The 18325-nt window shown below is 43.4% G+C and overlaps 1 protein-coding gene across 2 annotated transcripts in view; it reads left to right on the plus strand.

Moving 5' to 3' along the window:
* Positions 1-1483: 1483 nt before the first annotated feature.
* LOC139394551 (interleukin-1 receptor-associated kinase 3-like) overlaps positions 1484-18325 on the plus strand; it is a 28572-nt gene continuing 11730 nt past the window's right edge. Inside the window, exons 1-9 of one of the 2 annotated variants that reach the window (XM_071142643.1) lie at positions 1551-1682; positions 2603-2684; positions 7971-8153; positions 8459-8535; positions 11925-11994; positions 13844-13995; positions 14192-14256; positions 14472-14586; positions 17622-17740. In XM_071142643.1, coding sequence (XP_070998744.1) covers positions 1656-1682; positions 2603-2684; positions 7971-8153; positions 8459-8535; positions 11925-11994; positions 13844-13995; positions 14192-14256; positions 14472-14586; positions 17622-17740 — 890 coding nt within the window. In that variant the 5' untranslated portion in view covers positions 1551-1655. Of the gene's footprint in view, positions 1683-2602; positions 2685-7970; positions 8154-8458; positions 8536-11924; positions 11995-13843; positions 13996-14191; positions 14257-14471; positions 14587-17621; positions 17741-18325 lie in introns of both variants that reach the window. The other variant, XM_071142644.1, reaches the window with a different exon arrangement.

Consider the following 18325-nt stretch of genomic DNA (forward strand, 5'->3'; position numbering starts at 1 on the left):
GGTTGGTGTTTTTACAAACATTTTCCAATCCTCCCTCGACCAGCAACACGTGGCAGTGTTGTGGAAAAACTCAACAATTCTACCCATTCATAAAGCCTCTAATCCCTCTGTGCTGAATGAACTACCGCCCTGTTGCCTTGACATCCTTAGTAATGAAATGCCTTGAGAAACCTGTGAAAAGTCATATTCTCAGCGTCGCCCAGCAGTTCCTCGACCCATTAACACTTTGCCTATCAGCCTAGCAGAGGAGTTGATGATGCCCTTCTTACTCTGCTCAACATGGTCTATAGACATCTAGAGGGCGCCAAATCCCATGGCAGGGTTCGGTTGGTTGACTTTTCTTCTGCCTTCAACACAATCCAGCCTTACATTCTGGCACAGAGACTCATAAGGGACATCTCCTTAGGTGGGGGGCTGGTTTTGTGGCTGTTGGACTTCCTGAGTTAGAGGTCACAGTGTGTCAAGGTGGGTCCCCACGTTGTCAGACAAACACACCACCAACACAGGCTCTCCACAGGGATGTGTTTAGTCTCCACTCCACCACCAACACAGGCTCTCCTCAGGGATGTGTTCTGTCTCCACTCCACCACCAACACAGGCTCTCCTCAGGGATGTGTTTAGTCTCCACTCCACCACCAACACAGGGATGTGTTTAGTCCCCACTCCACCACCAACACAGGCTCTCCTCAGGGATGTGTTTAGTCTCCACTCCACCACCAACACAGGTCTCTCCTCAGGGATGTGTTTAATCCCCACTCCACCACCAACACAGTCTCTCCTCAGGGATGTGTTTAGTCTCCACTCCATCACCAACACAGGCTCTCCTCAGGGATGTGTTTAGTCTCCACTCCACCACAAACACAGGCTGTCCTCAGGGATGTGTTTTTGGTCCAAGTTCAATGAGTCAGTCGTCAGCTCAATGTGGCTCATTTCACAGTGGTTTCAGAGTCCCGCAATCTTCAAGAGCTATGACGCTACTCTTTATGGAAACTCTTCACAGTTGTGTTCTCTGAGTGTCACTGAGTAGACAACACTGGTTGTTGGTCGAAGGAGGATTGGAAAATGTCTGTAAAAATACCAGCATTCAATATGTACAATAGGTTGACTGGGGAGGTGATTTCCCCACAGTCAAATCCCCACACCGCAATAAGAGCTACAACACTGATATTGGTGGAAACTCTTCATAGTTGTGTTCTGTGGGTGTCCCGGAGTAGACTGATACCTCTTTTAATCTATTCACAATACATAGCTAAGGCTGAGCAGTGAAAAATATGAGTATGCCCCCCAATGCAATTCTAATACATCTAACAGTGCTAATTCAACTGATTTTCTAATTAATTCAGTATTTATTCTTTTTATTTATTTTTATATAACAACATTCCAACCTTGTTTAGCATTTATCTAGTCAAAATATGTCATGATTCAACTATTTGTAACCATTTGAATCGCGTTCAATAATGAACTTTTATTTTGAAAGTGAAACCGCAAATTCAACTATCGTGGCTGATCTTTATTGTGGCTAGCTTCACATAGGTTAGATTCTTGACGATAATAAGGTTCCAGCTCAGTCGCAGTTGAGATGGACTCGTCTATGTACCTGTATGATGTCCCCCCAGTTTTGATGGAGAAGTTTTGTAAGATAATCGACAGCGGTGATGACAGCCTCGGATGGCGCGGGCTCGGTGAGTAATGTGAACAAAGTGTTACTTTCTGTGCGCGGTTTAAACCGAATGATTACGGGTTTACCTAAACGGAAGTGTTGTGTACACTGTGGTACATGTTGTGTAGATTACACGTTAACGATCTCTTCTGTGATAAATAAACATTCCGTTTTTTTCCCCACCGCACAATGTAACGCTGTTAGTGTATAGCACATAGTATAATGTCACTATAACATCGGAAGACTGGGTCAGAAATATACAGTAGCGCTGGTATTTTAGCAACTCACACCACATCACTGCTCCATAACCCCTTTTCGAGGACATGATACTACTATGATACTACTATGCTACTTTCATTAATACCATGATACTACTATGGTACTTTCATTAATACCATGGTACTACGATGGTACTTTCACTTAAACCATGGTACTACTGTGGTACTTTCATTAATACCATGGTACTACTATGTTACTTTCATTAATACCATGGTACTACTGTGGACTTTCATTAATACCATGGTACTACTGTGGTACTTTCATTAATACCATGATATAGTCTGTATCATGGAAAAGTACTGTGGTTTTAGCCCTGAAGTTTGATGGTACTACCATTGTACTGCCATTGTCCTTAATTATTACCATGGTACTGCATCATTGTTACCATGGTATAGACGTGGATCATGTTTTTAACCTGCATTTAACCTCACTCTACATTGGCTTCCGCGAGCCTGCATAGTCATTGAGTCAGTTGTCGTGTTTGTAGTTTTCTTGCCAAATTGGGCTACTTTGAAAACTATGTCATGGGTAAAAATGAGTGAGTGAGTGAGTGAGTGAGTGAGTGAGTGAGTGAGTGAGAAAACAAATCATGAGAAAACAAATAATTACAGTTTTTTTAAAATTCTATTTAATTCAATATAAAACCATCTGTGTTTGTCACAGAAAGATGGGACTAGTTTCTGTGGATGTGGACAGATTTCCAGCGGTGTGCTTCGTTTGAGACAAGCAGTGACGGGCCCTCCCGGTGAGGCAAATTACATTTCAGACGGGACTTTCCAGCCTCCAATGACGGTGGATGTGCAATGGAATCCGACACCGGAGTCCCTAGTCACTACAGTTAAATGGAATCCGACACCGGAGTCCCTAGTCACTACAGTTAAATGGAATCCGACACCGGACTCCCTAGTCACTACAGTTAAATGGAATCCGACACCGGAGTCCCTAGTCACTACAGTTAAATGGAATCTGACACCGGAGTCCCTAGTCGCTACAGTTAAATGGAATCCGACACCGGACTCCCTAGTCACTACAGTTAAATGGAATCTGACACCGGAGTCCCTAGTCACTACAGTTAGATGGAATCTGACACCGGAGTCCCTAGTCACTACAGTTAAATGGAATCTGACACCGGAGTCCCTAGTCACTACAGTTAAATGGAATCTGACACCGGAGTCCATAGTCACTACAGTTAAATGGAATCCGACACCGGACTCCCTAGTCACTACAGTTAAATGGAATCTGACACCGGACTCCCTAGTCACTACAGTTAAATGGAATCTGACACCGGAGTCCCTAGTCACTACTGTTAAATGGAATCTGACACCGGACTCCCTAGTCACTACAGTTAAATGGAATCTGACACCGGAGTCCCTAGTCACTACAGTTAAATGGAATCTGACACCGGACTCCCTAGTCACTACAGTTAAATGGAATCTGACACCGGAGTCCCTAGTCACTACAGTTAAATGGAATCTGACACCGGACTCCCTAGTCACTACAGTTAAATGGAATCTGACACCGGAGTCCCTAGTCACTACAGTTAAATGGAATCTGACACCGGAGTCCCTAGTCACTACAGTTAAATGGAATCTGACACCGGACTCCCTAGTCACTACAGTTAAATGGAATCCGACACCGGAGTCCCTAGTCACTACAGTTAAATGGAATCCGACACCGGAGTCCCTAGTCACTACAGTTAAATGGAATCCGACACCGGAGTCCCTAGTCACTACAGTTAAATGGAATCCGACACCGGAGTCCCTAGTCACTACAGTTAAATGGAATCTGACACCGGAGTCCCTAGTCACTACAGTTAAATGGATTCCGACACCGGACTCCCTAGTGACTACAGTTAAATGGAATCTGACACCGGAGTCCCTAGTCACTACAGTTAAATGGAATCTGACACCGGAGTCCCTAGTCACTACAGTTAAATGGAATCCGACACCGGACTCCCTAGTCACTACAGTTAAATGGAATCCGACACCGGAGTCCCTAGTCACTACAGTTAAATGGAATCTGACACCGGAGTCCCTAGTCACTACAGTTAAATGGAATCTGACACCGGAGTCCCTAGTCACTACAGTTAAATGGAATCTGACACCGGAGTCCCTAGTCACTACAGTTAAATGGAATCCGACACCGGAGTCCCTAGTCACTACAGTTAAATGGAATCTGACACCGGAGTCCCTAGTCACTACAGTTAAATGGAATCTGACACCGGAGTCCCTATTCACTACAGTTAAATGGAATCTGACACCGGAGTCCCTAGTCACTACAGTTAAATGGAATCTGACACCGGAGTCCCTAGTCACTACAGTTAAATGGAATCCGACACCGGAGTCCCTAGTCACTACAGTTAAATGGAATCTGACACCGGACTCCCTAGTCACTACAGTTACATGGAATCCGACACCGGACTCCCTAGTCACTACAGTTAAATGGAATCTGACACCAGAGTCCCTAGTCACTACAGTTAAATGGAATCTGACACCGGACTCCCTAGTCACTACAGTTAAATGGAATCCGACACCGGAGTCCCTAGTCACTACAGTTAAATGGAATCCGACACCGGAGTCCCTAGTCACTACAGTTAAATGGAATCCGACACCGGAGTCCCTAGTCACTACAGTTAAATGGAATCCGACACCGGAGTCCCTAGTCACTACAGTTAAATGGAATCTGACACCGGAGTCCCTAGTCACTACAGTTAAATGGAATCTGACACCGGACTCCCTAGTCACTACAGTTAAATGGAATCCGACACCGGAGTCCCTAGTCACTACAGTTAAATGGAATCTGACACCGGACTCCCTAGTCACTACAGTTAAATGGAATCCGACACCGGAATCCCTAGTCACTACAGTTAAATGGAATCTGACACCGGACTCCCTAGTCACTACAGTTAAATGTGATCTATTATATTGACGAGTCAAGCGGCCCGCTTTAACAATGGAAATACATAGAGGTGTATCATCAAAGATGGAAGGCAGGCGTGTAACATAAGATAGGGTAGGACCCCTCTAGCCAATGAGGGGCCAGATACACGGCTCTTCCTCTCTGCTACTGATCAGAAACCCTCGTTGCCTTGCCGGGCTGAAGAGACTATTGTATACAATATACAGCCAACATATGAGGCCTAACAGGCAACAGTAGGACACAGGATCTGTGTCAGTGTGCGTGAGTCTTCCTCTGTATTCTGTCTGTCTCAACTACACCACTGTGGTCTGCTGCTCTCGGACCAGCACAACCAGAACTTTTAACAAATACCTGGGTTCATTTCAGACATTTAGAGACGTCAGTACCAAGATGCCTTCTTTTGGTCTCTTAACTGTTTCAGCGCCACCTTTCTGTTTTCATGATGCATGATTTCCTGTTCTGACGGAGAGCTGGTCTCACTCTTTGATATGTGATCTCCTGTTCTGACAGAGAGCTGGTCTCACTCTTTGATATGTGATCTCCTGTTCTGACAGAGAGCTGGTCTCACTCTTTGATATGTGATCTCCTGTTCTGACGGAGAGCTGGTCTCACTCTTTGATATGTGATCTCCTGTTCTGACGGAGAGCTGGTCTCACTCTTTGATATGTGATCTCCTGTTCTGACAGAGAGCTGGTCTCACTCTTTGATACAGTGCCTTGCGAAAGTATTCGGCCCCCTTGAACTTTGCGACCTTTTGCCACATTTCAGGCTTCAAACATAAAGATATAAAAATGTATTTTTTTGTGAAGAATCAACAACAAGTGGGACACAATCATGAAGTGGAACAACATTTATTGGATATTTCAAACTTTTTTAACAAATCAAAAACTGAAAAATTGGGCTTGCAAAATTATTCAGCCCCCTTAAGTTAATACTTTGTAGCGCCACCTTTTGCTGCGATTACAGCTGTAAGTCGCTTGGGGTATGTCTCTATCAGTTTTGCACATCGAGAGACTGAAATTGTTTCCCATTCCTCCTTGCAAAACAGCTCGAGCTCAGTGAGGTTGGATGGAGAGCATTTGTGAACAGCAGTTTTCAGTTCTTTCCACAGATTCTCGATTGGATTCAGGTCTGGACTTTGACTTGGCCATTCTAACACCTGGATATGTTTATTTTTGAACCATTCCATTGTAGATTTTGCTTTATGTTTTGGATCATTGTCTTGTTGGAAGACAAATCTCCGTCCCAGTCTCAGGTCTTTTGCAGACTCCATCAGGTTTTCTTCCAGAATGGTCCTGTATTTGGCTCCATCCATCTTCCCATCAATTTTAACCATCTGCCCTGTCCCTGCTGAAGAAAAGCAGGCCCAAACCATGATGCTGCCACCACCATGTTTGACAGTGGGGATGGTGTGTTCAGCTGTGTTGCTTTTACGCCAAACATAACGTTTTGCATTGTTGCCAAAAAGTTCAATTTTGGTATCATCTGACCAGAGCACCTTCTTCCACATGTTTGGTGTGTCTCCCAGGTGGCTTGTGGCAAACTTTAAACGACACTTTTTATGGATATCTTTAAGAAATGGCTTTCTTCTTGCCACTCTTCCATAAAGGCCAGATTTGTGCAATATACGACTGATTGTTGTCCTATGGACAGAGTCTCCCACCTCAGCTGTAGATCTCTGCAGTTCATCCAGAGTGATCATGGGCCTCTTGGCTGCATCTCTGATCAGTCTTCTCCTTGTATGAGCTGAAAGTTTAGAGGGACGGCCAGGTCTTGGTAGATTTGCAGTGGTCTGATACTCCTTCCATTTCAATAGTATCGCTTGCACAGTGCTCCTTGGGATGTTTAAAGCTTGGGAAATCTTTTTGTATCCAAATCCGGCTTTAAACTTCTTCACAACAGTATCTCGGACCTGCCTGGTGTGTTCCTTGTTCTTCATGATGCTCTCTGCGCTTTTAATGGACCTCTGAGACTATCACAGTGCAGGTGCATTTATACGGAGACTTGATTACACACAGGTGGATTGTATTTATCATCATTAGTCATTTAGGTCAACATTGGATCATTCAGAGATCCTCACTGAATTTCTGGAGAGAGTTTGCTGCACTGAAAGTAAAGGGGTTGAATAATTTTGCACGCCCAATATTTCAGTTTTTGATTTGTTAAAAAAGTTTGAAATATCCAATAAATGTCGTTCCACTTCATGATTGTGTCCCACTTGTTGTTGATTCTTCACAAAAAAATACAGTTTTATATCTTTATGTTTGAAGCCTGAAATGTGGCAAAAGGTTGCAAAGTTCAAGGGGGCCGAATACTTTCGCAAGGCACTGTATGTGATCTTCTGTTCTGGTCTCACTGATAAGTGACTGACAGAGAGTGGGTCTCACTGATAAGTGACTGACAGAGAGTGGGTCTCACTGATAAGTGACTGACAGAGAGCGGGTCTCACTGATAAGTGACTGACAGAGAGTGGGTCTCACTGATAAGTGACTGACAGAGAGCGGGTCTCACTGATAAGTGACTGACAGAGAACGGGTCTCACTGATAAGTGACTGGCAGAGAGTAGGTCTCACTGATAAGTGACTGACAGAGAACGGGTCTCACTGATAAGTGACTGACAGAGAGGGGGTCTCACTGATAAGTGACTGACAGAGAATGGGTCTCACTGATAAGTGACTGACAGAGAGTGGGTCTCACTGATAAGTGACTGACAGAGAGTGGGTCTCACTCTCTTTGATAATCTGCGTTTGACTTTGAATGTGAATGTGTTCCACCTCAGCTCAGCCAATCAGAAAACTGTCCTGACCCATCTTGGTAGGGGAGCCGGCCATTGCTCACTGGTCAGCCAAATGCTCAGTATAGATTATTATAAAAACAGAGAAATTGAGCAAAAGTCATATAAAATCACCAGCCGTGACATTTTTTTAAATACATTTTTTATATATATATATATATTTTGGGATCAATTTCGACCAGCCCACCCTGTTAAAAGATGGTCCGGCCCTTCTGGCATTTGCCAGAATTGCCAGACGGCCAATACGCCCACGCACTATAAGAACGTGTTTCCTGCTGTTAACGCGCTTATTTCTCTCCTTTATCTATCCCCCTTCAGCGGCGCGTATCGTGCCAAGTTGGACGGAGGTGCGACGCACCGAGAGGCTGGAGGCAATAGGCAAGAGCCCCACGCGAGAACTCATCTGGTCGTGGGCGCAACAGAACAAAACTGTTGGGGACCTTGTGAAGGTGTTGGAGGATATGGGTCACTACAGAGCTCTGCAGCTCTTTAGTCCTCACGGTAAGGCGACTATTAATAGACCTATACCACACTGCAGTTTGTGTCCGTTTCGTATAGTATTCCACACGTTACGACTTCCAGAACTGTAGCTTGTTTTTCACTGAAGCAAATACCCTTTGGTTTCACTTCTGTAATGTCATTGTTGCGTAAACTTCCTCTATTCGTGTGCAAGCACTCAACACTGTCAACACAACATTTAGCAATCAGACAGACTGAACATTTTCAGTGTCCTGCTACACTAATGGTTGATAATGTAGGTCGATGTTATTAGTGGTCAATAAAACAGTGAAATGTTGTCCTTTCAGAAACACAGTATTCCTTCCCCAACAGTGGACCATCAAAGAGCAGCAGGGATAACCCCTCCCCTCCTCAGTTACCCGCGGTAGGCTACTAGTTATGTCCTGATGTATCTATTAATCAAACCCCTCCCCTCCTCAGTCACCCGCGGTAGGCTACTAGTTATGTCCTGATGTATCTATTAATCAAACCCCTCCCCTCCTCAGTTACCCACGGTAGGCTACTAGTTATGTCCTGATGTATCTATTAATCAAACCCCTCCCCTCCTCAGTCACCCACGGTAGGCTACTAGTTATGTCCTGATGTATCTATTAATCAAACCCCTCCCCTCCTCAGTTACCCGCGGTAGGCTACTAGTTATGTCCTGATGTATCTATTAATCAAACCCCTCCCCTCCTCAGTTACCCGCGGTAGGCTACTAGTTATGTCCTGATGTATCTATTAATCAAACCCCTCCCCTCCTCAGTCACCCGCGGTAGGCTACTAGTTATGTCCTGATGTATCTATTAATCAAACCCCTCCCCTCCTCAGTCACCCGCGGTAGGCTACTAGTCATGTCCTGATGTATCTATTAATCAAACCCCTCCCCTCCTCAGTCACCCGCGGTAGGCTACTAGTTATGTCCTGATGTATCTATTAATCAAACCCCTCCCCTCCTCAGTTACCCACGGTAGCTACTAGTCATGTCCTGATGTATCTATTAATCAAACCCCTCCCCTCCTCAGTTACCCACGGTAGGCTACTAGTTATGTCATGATGTATCTATTAATCAAACCCCTCCCCTCCTCAGTCACCCGCGGTAGGCTACTAGTCCTGATGTATCTATTAATCAAACCCCTCCCCTCCTCAGTTACCCGCGGTAGGCTACTAGTCATGTCCTGATGTATCTATTAATCAAACCCCTCCCCTCCTCAGTCACCCGCGGTAGGCTACTAGTTATGTCATGATGTATCTATTAATCAAACCCCTCCCCTCCTCAGTCACCCGCGGTAGGCTACTAGTTATGTCCTGATGTATCTATTAATCAAACCCCTCCCCTCCTCAGTCACCCGCGGTAGGCTACTAGTTATGTCCTGATGTATCTATTAATCAAACCCCTCCCCTCCTCAGTTACCCACGGTAGGCTACTAGTTATGTCCTGATGTATCTATTAATCAAACCCCTCCCCTCCTCAGTCACCCGCAGTAGGCTACTAGTCATGTCCTGATGTATCTATTAATCAAACCCCTCCCCTCCTCAGTCACCCGCGGTAGGCTACTAGTTATGTCCTGATGTATCTATTAATCAAACCCCTCCCCTCCTCAGTCACCCGCGGTAGGCTACTAGTTATGTCCTGATGTATCTATTAATCAAACCCCTCCCCTCCTCAGTCACCCACGGTAGGCTACTAGTTATGTCCTGATGTATCTATTAATCAAACCCCTCCCCTCCTCAGTCACCCGCGGTAGGCTACTAGTTATGTCCTGATGTATCTATTAATCAAACCCCTCCCCTCCTCAGTCACCCGCGGTAGGCTACTAGTTATGTCCTGATGTATCTATTAATCAAACCCCTCCCCTCCTCAGTTACCCGCGGTAGCTACTAGTCATGATCAACTTATAATGTTATGATCCATAACTGTTATCACCCTGTAATAACTTGTCTATGTAGGCTAGTCCATGTGTCACCCTGTAGTAACTGTTGTCTATGTAGGCTAGTCCATGTGTCACCCTGTAGTAACTGTTGTCTATGTAGGCTAGTCCATGTGTCACCCTGTAGTAACTGTTGTCTATGTAGACTAGTCCATGTGTCACCCTGTAATAACTGTTGTCTATGTAGGCTAGTCCATGTGTCACCCTGTAGTAACTGTTGTCTATGTAGGCTAGTCCATGTGTCACCCTGTATTAACTGTTGTCTATGTATGATAGTCCATGTGTCACCCTGTAATAACTGTTGTCTATGTAGACTAGTCCATGTGTCACCCTGTAGTAACTGTTGTCTATGTAGGCTAGTCCATGTCTCACCCTGTACTAACTGTTGTCTATGTAGGCTAGTCCATGTGTCACCCTGTAATAAATGTTGTCTATGTAGGCTAGTCCATGGGTCACTCTGTAATAACTGTTGTCTATGTAGGCTAGTCCATGTGTCACCCTGTAATAACTGTTGTCTATGTAGGCTAGTCCATGTGTCACCCTGTAATAACTGTTGTCTATGTAGACTAGTCCATGTGTCACCCTGTAATAACTGTTGTCTGTGTAGACTAGTCCATGTGTCGCCCTGTAATAACTGTTGTCTATGTAGGCTAGTCCATGTGTCACCCTGTAATAACTGTTGTCTATGTAGGCTAGTCCATGTGTCACCCTGTAATTCATCCTTAGTTACACTGTACTAACTGTTGTCTATGTAGGCTAGTCCATGTGTCGCCCTGTAATTCATCCTTAGTTACACTGTACTAACTGTTGTCTACGTAGGCTAGTCCATGTGTCACCCTGTAATTCATCCTTAGTTACACTGTACTAACTGTTGTCTACGTAGGCTAGTCCTTGTGTCACCCTGTAATAACTGTTGTCTATGTAGGCTTGTCCATGTGACACCCTGTAATTCATCCTTAGTTACACTGTACTAACTGTTGTCTACATAGGCTAGTCCATGTGTCACCCTGTAATTCATCCTTAGTTACACTGTACTAACTGTTGTCTACGTAGGCTAGTCCATGTGTCACCCTGTAATTCATCCTTAGTTACACTGTACTAACTGTTGTCTACGTAGGCTAGTCCATGTGTCACCCTGTAATAACTGTTGTCTATGTAGGCTAGTCCATGTGTCACCCTGTAATTCATCCTTAGTTACACTGAACTAACTGTTGTCTACGTAGGCTAGTCCATGTGTCACCCTGTAATTCATCCTTAGTTACACTGTAATAACTGTTGTCTACGTAGACTAGTCCATGTGTCGCCCTGTAATAACTGTTGTCTACGTAGGCTAGTCCATGTGTCACCCTGTAATAACTGTTGTCTATGTAGGCTAGTCCATGTGTCACCCTGTAATTCATCCTTAGTTACACTGAACTAACTGTTGTCTACGTAGGCTAGTCCATGTGTCACCCTGTAATTCATCCTTAGTTACACTGTACTAACTGTTGTCTATGTAGACTAGTCCATGTGTCTCTCTGTAATAACTGTTGTCTATGTAGGCTAGTCCATGTATCGCCCTGTAATTCATCCTTAGTTACACTGTACTAACTGTTGTCTACGTAGGCTAGTCCATGTGTCACCCTGTAATTCATCCTTAGTTACACTGAACTAACTGTTGTCTACGTAGGCTAGTACATGTGTCACCCTGTAATTCATCCTTAGTTACACTGTAATAACTGTTGTCTACGTAGACTAGTCCATGTGTCGCCCTGTAATTCATCCTTAGTTACACTGTACTAACTGTTGTCTGTTGTATGTTCCGTGTTGTGTGTGTTTTCGTCACCACGTCCTGTTTTCTCAGTCACCCCCACCTGCCAGCGAGTCGACCCGACCTGGTTGGAACCAGTCTAATTATCACGTGTCAAGTGAAGGTACATAACTGAAAGGCTGTGGAGCCGACAATGTGAAAAACTGCCCGTGTGCCCTTGAGCAAGGCACTTAACCCTATTTCGCCTTGTAAAACAATACATTAGACTGCACCTATCTGATGTATGTGACAATGTTACTATTCTTTTAATTTGAAATTTTTTTATACCGTTTTTCTGTCTTGTGATTTTTCTGTCCACCTTTTAATATTCCTGATGAGATACATTAGATTACTGAGTACATTAGATTGCTGAGTACATTAGATTACTGAGTACATTAGATTACTGAGTACATTAGATTGCTGAGTACATTAGATTACTGAGTACATTAGATTACTGAGTACATTAGATTACTGAGTACATTAGATTGCTGAGTACATTAGATTACTGAGTACATTAGATTACTGAGTACATTAGATTACTGAGTACATTAGATTACTGAGTACATTAGATTGCTGAGTACATTAGATTACTGAGTACATTAGATTACTGAGTACATTAGATTACTGAGTACATTAGATTACTGAGTACATTAGATTGCTGAGTACATTAGATTGCTGAGTACATTAGATTACTGAGTACATTAGATTACTGAGTACATTAGATTACTGAGTACATTAGATTACTGAGTACATTAGATTGCTGAGTCATTTCATTGTTTCAGTAGGAATTGTATTCATCGTGCTATGTTGGTACTACTATCACACGTTCTTATGTCAAAACATCACACCTCTGGTCCACAACAGACTGATGTGTTGAGATGGTCCCTAGTTACAACAGACTGATGTGTTGAGATGGTCCCTAGTTACAACAGACTGATGTGTTCAGATGGTCCCTAGATACAACAGACTGATGTGTTGAGATGGTCCCTAGTTACAACAGACTGATGTGTTGAGATGGTCCCTAGTTACAACAGACTGATGTGTTGAGATGGTCCCTAGATACAACAGACTGATGTGTTGAGATGGTCCCTAGATACAACAGACTGATGTGTTGAGATGGTCCCTAGTTACAACAGACTGATGTGTTGAGATGGTCCCTAGATACAACAGACTGATGTGTTGAGATGGTCCCTAGATACAACAGACTGATGTGTTCAGATGGTCCCTAGTTACAACAGACGGTTGTGTTGAGATGGTCCCTAGTTACAACAGACCCATAAATAATATTGAGGGCATTATCCTATGAAACATCCTATGAGAGTAAGCTTCTGAGAGGTATTAAATTCCCTATTTCACTTCTCTTTTTATTTTGTGGTTTCATTGACGACCGGTTTCATAGGGTGCAACCCAAATGGGCACCCTATGTTCCCTAAATAGTGCCCATGGGTCAAAAGTAGTCCACTACGTAGGGAATAGGGTGCTGTTTGAGATGTAGCCATACGACTCATTGTGTGTCAAAGTACTAGTGAGAATGCTGAGGTTTTTCCTCGTTACTCTGCGTATGTTCTAAATATTCTCACCTTGTAGAAACCACAGGCGTAGTGTTTTCACTCTGTTTCTAGGTAGAAACCACAGGCGTAGTGTTTTCACTCTGTTGCTAGGTAGAAACCACAGGCTTAGTGTTTTTTACTTATTGCTAGGTAGAAACCACAGGCGTAGTGTTTTCACTCTGTTGCTCAGTATAAACCACAGGCGTAGTGTTTTCACTCTGTTGCTAGGTAGAAACCACAGGCTTAGTGTTTTTTACTTATTGCTAGGTAGAAACCACAGGCGTAGTGTTTTCACTCTGTTGCTCAGTATAAACCACAGGCGTAGTGTTTTCACTCTGTTGCTCAGTAGAAACCACAGGCTTAGTGTTTTTTACTTATTGCTAGGTAGAAACCACAGGCTTAGTGTTTTCACTTTGTTGCTAGGTAGAAACCACAGGCTTGTGATCACCTACTCAGACGTCATAGAGGGAACTAGACATTTTCACCAGGACATGAAGATCTCTGAGGGCAGCTTCTCTGCTGTCTACAGAGTGGTGAAGGGAAATGAAACCTTCGCTGTCAAGCTCTTCAAGCAGGTACTGACACTCCTACTCCATACAGTGCTCCATTTATCAAAGTCATCTTTTCAAAATGACCCTGGCTTGATGGAGATGAAATATAATACAGGTCATTATAAAACTAGACATTTATTTGGTCATGTGCTTCAAAAGGACTGGGGACATACGCAACACAGTTCAAGTGTTTGTTGGTCTTCTTCGTTGGTCTGTACAGGTGCAGAAAGCCTCATGGAGGAAGTTGTGGGATCTATTCAGGAGAGAGATGGAAGTTCATCATCTGTATGTCTAACTACTCCATTAATCCTCCATTTTAGATGGTTTCTGCGTAAATATTTACCTCTGAAATCCATTAGGACATCAATAGTCTTCCATGCACACATCTTCTCCTAATTGTAAAAAAAAATAAAAAAATCTGTTGTCAATGACTTACCTGGTTAAATAAAGGTAAATATCTGCCTGTTACTAATCATCAAATCTGCCTGTTTATCTTTCAGCTACCAGCATCCTAACATCTTAGAGCTGTTGGGTTGTTACTCTGATGGGGATCGTTACTGGCTGGTATACCCTTACCTTCCCAACGGATCTCTGTTCCACAGACTGCATGACCAGGTGAGATATTCTATTCTATACCCCTTACCTTCCCAACGGATCACTGTTCCACAGACTGCATGACCAGGTGAGATATTCTATTCTATACCCCTTACCTTCCCAACGGATCACTGTTCCACAGACTGCATGACCAGGTGAGATATTCTATTCTATACCCCTTACCTTCCCAACGGATCACTGTTCCACAGACTGCATGACCAGGTGAGATATTCTATTCTCTACCCCTTACCTTCCCAACGGATCACTGTTCCACAGACTGCATGACCAGGTGAGATATTCTATTCTATACCCCTTACCTTCCCAACGGATCTCTGTTCCACAGACTGCATGACCAGGTGAGATATTCTATTCTCTACCCCTTACCTTCCCAACGGATCTCTGTTCCACAGACTGCATGACCAGGTGAGATATTCTATTCTCTACCCCTTACCTTCCCAACGGATCACTGTTCCACAGGCTGCATGACCAGGTGAGATATTCTATTCTATACCCCTTACCTTCCCAACGGATCACTGTTCCACAGACTGCATGACCAGGTGAGATATTCTATTCTATACCCCTTACCTTCCCAACGGATCTCTGTTCCACAGACTGCATGACCAGGTGAGATATTCTATTCTATACCCCTTACCTTCCCAACGGATCTCTGTTCCACAGACTGCATGACCAGGTGAGATATTCTATTCTATACCCCTTACCTTCCCAACGGATCTCTGTTCCACAGGCTGCATGACCAGGTGAGATATTCTATTCTATACCCCTTACCTTCCCAACGGATCTCTGTTCCACAGACTGCATGACCAGGTGAGATATTCTATTCTCTACCCCTTACCTTCCCAACGGATCACTGTTCCACAGACTGCATGACCAGGTGAGATATTCTATTCTCTACCCCTTACCTTCCCAACGGATCTCTGTTCCACAGACTGCATGACCAGGTGAGATATTCTATTCTCTACCCCTTACCTTCCCAACGGATCACTGTTCCACAGACTGCATGACCAGGTGAGATATTCTATTCTCTACCCCTTACCTTCCCAACGGATCTCTGTTCCACAGACTGCATGACCAGGTGAGATATTCTATTCTCTACCCCTTACCTTCCCAACGGATCTCTGTTCCACAGACTGCATGACCAGGTGAGATATTCTATTCTCTACCCCTTACCTTCCCAACGGATCACTGTTCCACAGACTGCATGACCAGGTGAGATCTACCTCTTCAGTTGAGACACCACTATGCACAAGCTCACACATTTTCTTCAACAGATACACCTATTCTAGTTGTAGGTTGTGTTACCTATTCTAGTTGTAGGTTGTGTTACCTATTCTAGTTGTAGGTTGTGTTACCTATTCTAGTTGTAGGTTGTGTTACTTATTCTAGTTGTAGGTTGTGTTGCCTATTCTAGTTGTAGGTTGTGTTACCTATTCTAGTTGTAGGTTGTGTTACCTATTCTAGTTGTAGGTTGTGTTACCTATTCTAGTTGTAGGTTGTGTTACCTATTCTAGTTGTAGGTTGTGTTACCTATTCTAGTTGTAGGTTGTGTTACCTATTCTAGTTGTAGGTTGTGTTACCTATTCTAGTTGTAGGTTGTGTTACCTATTCTAGTTGTAGGTTGTGTTACCTATTCTAGTTGTAGGTTGTGTTACCTATTCTAGTTGTAGGTTGTGTTACCTATTCTAGTTGTAGGTTGTGTTACCTATTCTAGTTGTAGGTTGTGTTACCTATTCTAGTTGTAGGTTGTGTTACCTATTCTAGTTGTAGGTTGTGTTACCTATTCTAGTTGTAGGTTGTGTTACCTATTCTAGTTGTAGGTTGTGTTACCTATTCTAGTTGTAGGTTGTGTTACCTATTCTAGTTGTAGGTTGTGTTACCTATTCTAGTTGTAGGTTGTGTTACCTATTCTAGTTGTAGGTTGTGTTACCTATTCTAGTTGTAGGTTGTGTTACCTATTCTAGTTGTAGGTTGTGTTACCTATTCTAGTTGTAGGTTGTGTTACCTATTCTAGTTGTAGGTTGTGTTACCTATTCTAGTTGTAGGTTGTGTTACCTATTCTAGTTGTAGGTTGTGTTACTTATTCTAGTTGTAGGTTGTGTTACCTATTCTAGTTGTAGGTTGTGTTACCTATTCTAGTTGTAGGTTGTGTTACCTATTCTAGTTGTAGGTTGTGTTACCTATTCTAGTTGTAGGTTGTGTTACCTATTCTAGTTGTAGGTTGTGTTACCTATTCTAGTTGTAGGTTGTGTTACCTATTCTAGTTGTAGGTTGTGTTACCTATTCTAGTTGTAGGTTGTGTTACCTATTCTAGTTGTAGGTTGTGTTACCTATTCTAGTTGTAGGTTGTGTTACCTATTCTAGTTGTAGGTTGTGTTACCTATTCTAGTTGTAGGTTGTGTTACCTATTCTAGTTGTAGGTTGTGTTACCTATTCTAGTTGTAGGTTGTGTTACCTATTCTAGTTGTAGGTTGTGTTACCTATTCTAGTTGTAGGTTGTGTTACCTATTCTAGTTGTAGGTTGTGTTACCTATTCTAGTTGTAGGTTGTGTTACCTATTCTAGTTGTAGGTTGTGTTACCTATTCTAGTTGTAGGTTGTGTTACCTATTCTAGTTGTAGGTTGTGTTACCTATTCTAGTTGTAGGTTGTGTTACCTATTCTAGTTGTAGGTTGTGTTACCTATTCTAGTTGTAGGTTGTGTTACCTATTCTAGTTGTAGGTTGTGCTACCTATTCTAGTTGTAGGTTGTGCTACCTATTCTAGTTGTAGGTTGTGTTACCTATTCTAGTTGTAGGTTGTGTTACCTATTCTAGTTGTAGGTTGTGTTACCTATTCTAGTTGTAGGTTGTGTTACTGTAAAGGCAAATTTCCGTCCTCCGATGGACAATAATCTTCCATTTAATTCTACTAAACTACTATTCTATTCTATTTCAATGCCGAACATATCAGCGTATCTGTCTCTGCGGTGGACAGACTGTATGGTAGTAGGTGTACTGGTGTTTAAATGCTAACAGGTTTCCCTTCCTGCATCTCTCTGTAGAACGCAGTGCCTCCTCTCTCATGGCAGGAGCGCCTGGACATCATCAAGGGGACGGCTAAGGCTGTACATCACCTACACATGGCCCAGCCCTGCACTGTGGTCTGTGGTAACATCACAAGGTACCGGCTCAAACCCCTAGTCTATAACATCACAAGGTACCGGCTCAAACCCCTAGTCTATAACATCACAAGGTACCGGCTCAAACCCCTAGTCTATAACATCACAAGGTACCGGCTCAAACCCCTAGTCTATAACATCACAAGGTAGCGGCTCAAACCTCTAGTCTATAACATCACAAGGTACCGGCTCAAACTTCTAGTCTATAACATCACAAGGTGCCGGCTCAAACCTCTAGTCTATAACATCACAAGGTACCGGCTCAAACCCCTAGTCTATAACATCACAAGGTACCGGCTCAAACCCCTAGTCTATAACATCACAAGGTACCAGCTCAAACCCCTAGTCTATAACATCACAAGGTACCGGCTCAAACCCCTAGTCTATAACATCACAAGGTACCGGCTCAAACCCCTAGTCTATAACATCACAAGGTACCGGCTCAAACCCCTAGTCTATAACATCACAAGGTACCGGCTCAAACCCCTAGTCTATAACATCACAAGGTACCGGCTCAAACCTGTAGTCTATAACATCACAAGGTACCGGCTCAAACCCCTAGTCTATAACATCACAAGGTACCGGCT

This window comes from Oncorhynchus clarkii, unplaced genomic scaffold (assembly GCF_045791955.1).
Source record: "Oncorhynchus clarkii lewisi isolate Uvic-CL-2024 unplaced genomic scaffold, UVic_Ocla_1.0 unplaced_contig_3996_pilon_pilon, whole genome shotgun sequence".
NCBI classification, from domain to species: Eukaryota; Metazoa; Chordata; class Actinopteri; order Salmoniformes; family Salmonidae; genus Oncorhynchus; species Oncorhynchus clarkii.